General features: G+C 41.9%; 1 protein-coding gene across 3 annotated transcripts in view; it reads left to right on the forward strand.

Moving 5' to 3' along the window:
- ncam2 (neural cell adhesion molecule 2) overlaps positions 1-5,000 on the forward strand; it is a 353,287-nt gene that overhangs the window by 311,957 nt on the left and 36,330 nt on the right. For all 3 annotated transcript variants that reach the window (XM_063213815.1, XM_063213816.1, XM_063213817.1), the window contains exons 13-14: positions 91-210; positions 1,383-1,504. In XM_063213815.1, the coding sequence (XP_063069885.1) occupies positions 91-210; positions 1,383-1,504 (242 nt within the window). The remainder of the gene's footprint in view (positions 1-90; positions 211-1,382; positions 1,505-5,000) is intronic.

Consider the following 5,000-nt stretch of genomic DNA (forward strand, 5'->3'; position numbering starts at 1 on the left):
CTCTCTCTCTGTCTGTCTCTCTCCTTCTCTCTCTCTCTCTCTCTCTCTCTCTCTCTCTCTCTCTCTCTCTCTCTCTCTCTCTCTCTCCAGCACTGGTTCAGCTGTACAACCTTGAACCCAACACCACATATGAGGTGCACGTAGCAGCGGTAAATGGAAAAGGCCAAGGAGAGTTCAGTCGCACAGAGAGCTTTCAAACACTCCCCATACGTAAGTACAGTACCCTCTCTAGCCCTTTGTTGCCTTGCTACCGTACCGTATGTGTGGTGTGTACACACCAGCGGTGCTTGCTATAAATACAATTGCCATATCACGAAGGGACTGTGTGCATTAGCCTGTAAGAACCTGATTCCACAATACAGTAGGCTATATACTAGTGGTGTGGATCGACACTGCCGTCACGATCTGATTCGATCACGATTCGGGAGGTAGCGATTCGATTCGATCCGATTCGATCCGATCCGATTCAATTCTACAATGCATTGCAATGCATTACATTTCTATTGAAAGCAAAGCAAATGTTTAATCAGTCATGATGGGGCAATACAAGTAGTCAGATACTGAGCAACAATTTATTGGCTGTTTTCTGTATCAGTCTGTATCAGTCTTGCAATGTTTTGAAGTGCTTTTATTTAATTTAACATTCACTTGCTCCCGAAATATCCATGGAAGTAATTGAAACATAAAAAATTTGCCGGATCGATTCTGGAACTTGCCGGATCGATTCTGGATCGTCCATGCCCCGCATCGATTTGGATCGCCGAATCGATCATTGTTGACGCCACTACTATATACAAATTGTGGAGTGTTAATTATAGACCTGAATGGATATATCCATTAACGGAAATATCCATTCAAGAAAACAGACAATAAAATGGAACAACATCTCAAGTTTATGTCTCTCTCCGTGCATGCTTAATCAGGAATGCGTGTCTGAAATGCCATACTCTGTCTCACATGGCCAAGGAAAAGTTTGTTGGAAAATTGGCCCTTACAGCAAGTGTTCCTTTCAAGTTTAAGTTCAAGTTCCAGTTTATTGTAGCCATATCAGCAGTCTAAAATACAGGGCCATGAAAGAAAAACAAGAGTCAAGTCAAGTCAAGTCAATTTTATTTTTATAGCACATTTCATATTTACATAGACTCAATGCACAAGAGGGTCCATAAACAACAGGGAATTACACATGCAAAAACATTGAAAAGTGCCATGAGACATCAGAAGTGTATTTGCTTGAGCAGAAAACAGTTGGGGTTACATTGTACTGAATGAAAGAGCACCCAGTTAAACTCCTTCCCCGACTGTACTGTTTAGTATGTGGTCAGTTGACCAGTGTGTCTGTGTCCGCTTAACATAACCATGAATGATGGCCATTCGTTCTCCAGGAGAGCCAAGCCCCCCTTCGGTGAATGGCCAGCGAGGGGTTGGAAAAGCCTACAAGCTGGGGCTCATCAAGCAAGACGACGGGGGTATGCCCATCCTCGAGTACATCGTCAAATACAAAACGGTGAGTCTGCTTTTTTTGTTCCTGAGGCAAAAAGTAAGTCAGTTTTATTTACAACAGACGTTTTTAAAGCCGTCAAACTGGATTTGGACTAAAATAGAACAGTACGGTTTATCTGTAAAAACACACATTCACAAATAGTATTTAAAATCGTGGTTCTATATTCTGAATCTCAAGCTTGTAGTCATCTATCACTGAAATACCAGAAATAGAGATACAATCAGGGTTGGATCAATAGAGGAGGCAACCAGGGAATTTAACCCAAGCCACAGAGCCCTTCCGTATTGGTGGTGGGGGCCCTTGGTGGCAGGCCATATGAGGATCCATAAAAGTGTTTTGCCCTGGGGCCCAGTCTGCAATGATTCCGCCCATCCACACAGCCGTGTTGCAAACCGGTTACATTGCACAGTTACAACTAGATTCACATTGCAGCTTGGGTTCTCATCAAGGTTATTGCGCTGGCCCCTCTGCTGTGACTTTTGGAAAATTACAGAATTGATTTTAAAGAAGTGCTCTTGAACTTGCTTGCATGAAAAGGGACTTGAACATCTCATTGTGGACATGCTTCAGCTTTACACACGCCCTAAAACAGTCTGATGCATCAGTGCGCTTCTATCACTTTGTGAAAAACACATGATTTCACCATTAGGCTTGTACTGTTTTATTTAACCATTTATTTAACGTGACATATGCAATTGCTAAACCATATATGGACCCAGATAGACAGTGGCATGGTCTCAGTGTTCTTATAAGTATTCACGTGTCAAAATAACAGGCCTACTTCCTGGTACTGCCAAACGCTTCCTGGCTGAGTTGTTGGAGTTCACACCACTTGCTATAATTCAACTGAATTATTTTGATTCCCCTGTGAATGATATTCAACTGCTTTTTCGAGCTCTAAAAAACATACTGTAGCCAGGCTACCTCAGCTCAGTTTTGTATTCACCTCCATCCTCCACTGGATTCTCTCTTGACTAGTTTTGGTGGTTAGAAGTCAGCAAACTGGAGAGAAATGAAACCGATAAAAATGAACGCTATGTGTTTGTACTTTATGCACTATGTAGCTTACAGAGTTTTCTCAATGATTGAAGAAGACAGAGACATTTTTCCTGATTTCAGAAAGTATCCGCCTCTCTGACGCATCTACAAACGCACTATTGTATGTAAATACAAACAGGTTTGTTACTTACAAATGATATGTTTTTTCCTCTTCTCGTCTGTCTTCAGACAAATTACCTTTAGGCCTTTTTATCCTTTAGACATGTGCGCTACACCTTATGAGAGATGTGATGAGCAGAATTCTGAGGGAATGAATCACTCGAGATCGTTCAATGTCCTGCTGTTGACCTAAGTATGACTGACACTGACACACGGATCACCTGAACAAACAAACATATCATGTCAGAACAAGGAATAGTTACCTCCTCTGAACCCGGAGCGTGAGCCGTGAGCAAGAGCCATATGTCAGTTTTAGAAACCAAGTACGTTGGCCTGGACAGGGCCAGGGTCAGGGCAGCATAACACAAACGGGCCTGGTTTGGTTTATTGAACTCTGACTTAGGTCCTGTGGCATGTTCCACTTGTGACTGATCTGTTTGCAGGTATAGATAGGTTTCCTGTTTACAAACATTTGCCGTGTGAGGAGGGGCAAGATGCTAAGCAGCCAATTTTTGAGTGACAGCATTTTCAACAATCAGAGCTTGAAGAGGGACCCCTGACTGCGTGTGCAGCCAGAGGATTGTTTACAAACGGGAAACCCCTGTATAGCAGCTCAATTAGGATGAGCTGGCTCAGGTGTTAATTCAGCTGACTCCGACCGTATACAGGATGTGTTCGTAATTCACTCCAATGCCTAGTTACTGGTAGTAATGATCAGCATGATAGATGTGTTAATGAACACTGACAAGGGAGGTGGAGAGAAACTGAGGTGCCGGGACAGAAGGGTAGACACATATAGACAGAGAAGGTGTGCTTATGTAATCACCTACACAAAAATAACCTCACTTTATTGAAGTCTCCAACGTATTAGAATTCCCCATCACCCACATTCTCGCTCTCTCGCTCTCTCTCTCTCTCTCTCTCTCTCTCTCTCTCTCTCTCTCTCTCTCTCTCTCTCTCTCTCGCTATCTCTATCTCTCTCTCTCTCTCTCTCTCTCTCTCTCTCTCTGCCCCCCCCCTCTCTCTCTCTCACTCTCTCTCTCTCACACACAAACACACAACCTTGCACATGCACATATTCCGACAGAATTAATGCATAAATAGCTCATACATGCACACAAAAAGAAAGGAGACGAGGAGGGATATGGTGCTGGCTTTACAGTTTTTCTCGATTGCTTACACACATTTTTCAGAATCAGTTTTCGAATTCTCAAAACTCTACACACAAATCTCCAAACCTCACACGCAACGGGCAGAACTCTTCACTTCCTCTGAAAAATGCACGTCTTGTCTCAAAACAATGTACTCTCTTCTAAAAACCTCATTTTGTTCTCAAATAACACACACAAGCAGTCATTTCAATACACTCTTATGTGAACCATTGAACACTAATATGCACAAGGTAAAACTCTATACTCAACTTGACACACAGTAGAAACTTATTTTCTTCACTGTTCTACTCACTAAAGAGGGTATTTTTCTGTTGTAAAATACTGAAATATTGTTTTTAGACTCGGAGTACACAAATGTGTGGCAAAAAATATATTTTACATATTTTTCTGACATTTTTAAAAAATGTACTATTTTATTGTAAAATATTGGGTAACCACATGAAAGTGATCTCTTGTATAACATATTTTGGAGTTCAAAAACTAAACAAATGTGTTTTCTCACTGCATCCACTCATGTTTTCATCAATATCACATGCAATGTGTGTCCTTATGGGGTGATGATTTCAGATTGTAAACCGGTATGAAGAGAGTTTGCGCATCTGATGAGGAAGTGAACATAGGGTGGCAGTTGATTTTAGTATTTTGAATGGCAGTGTGTTCAATGCGACAACCAGGGTTTTTCTTCATGAAAATTGTGTGTAATCCAGAAAATTGTGTGTAGTGGTTTGAAAAGAGTGTGTTTTAAAACTGAAATGTGAGTGTAAATAAGGAATTGTGTTTAGTGTTCAGTGACATTGGTTAGGGGAGTTGGGAAATGGGTGAGATGTTCCGAGAATTGTGTGTGAAGTACCAGAACTTGTGTGGAGGCAATCGAGAAAAACTGTAAATTAATAGACGGAGCAGATCTGTCTTTTCTTTTGTGTGTGTGTTTGTGTTTGTGTGTGTGCGTGTATTGCATGTATCTATTTTATTTCCTCTTCTTCTTTTCTATGCTCTTCTCTTCTCCATGCCGGCCTGTTGTGTTGCCGACGCAGAGGACAGTGAAGAGAGAGAGGAGAGGAGAAGAGAGGAGAAAGAGGGGAGGGGAGGAGAGGAGGAGAGAAGAGAAGAGAGGAGAGGAGAGGAGAGGAGAGAGAGAGGAGAGTAGGAGAGAGGAGAGCAGAGGGGAG

This window comes from Engraulis encrasicolus, chromosome 13 (assembly GCF_034702125.1).
Source record: "Engraulis encrasicolus isolate BLACKSEA-1 chromosome 13, IST_EnEncr_1.0, whole genome shotgun sequence".
NCBI lineage: Eukaryota > Metazoa > Chordata > Actinopteri > Clupeiformes > Engraulidae > Engraulis > Engraulis encrasicolus.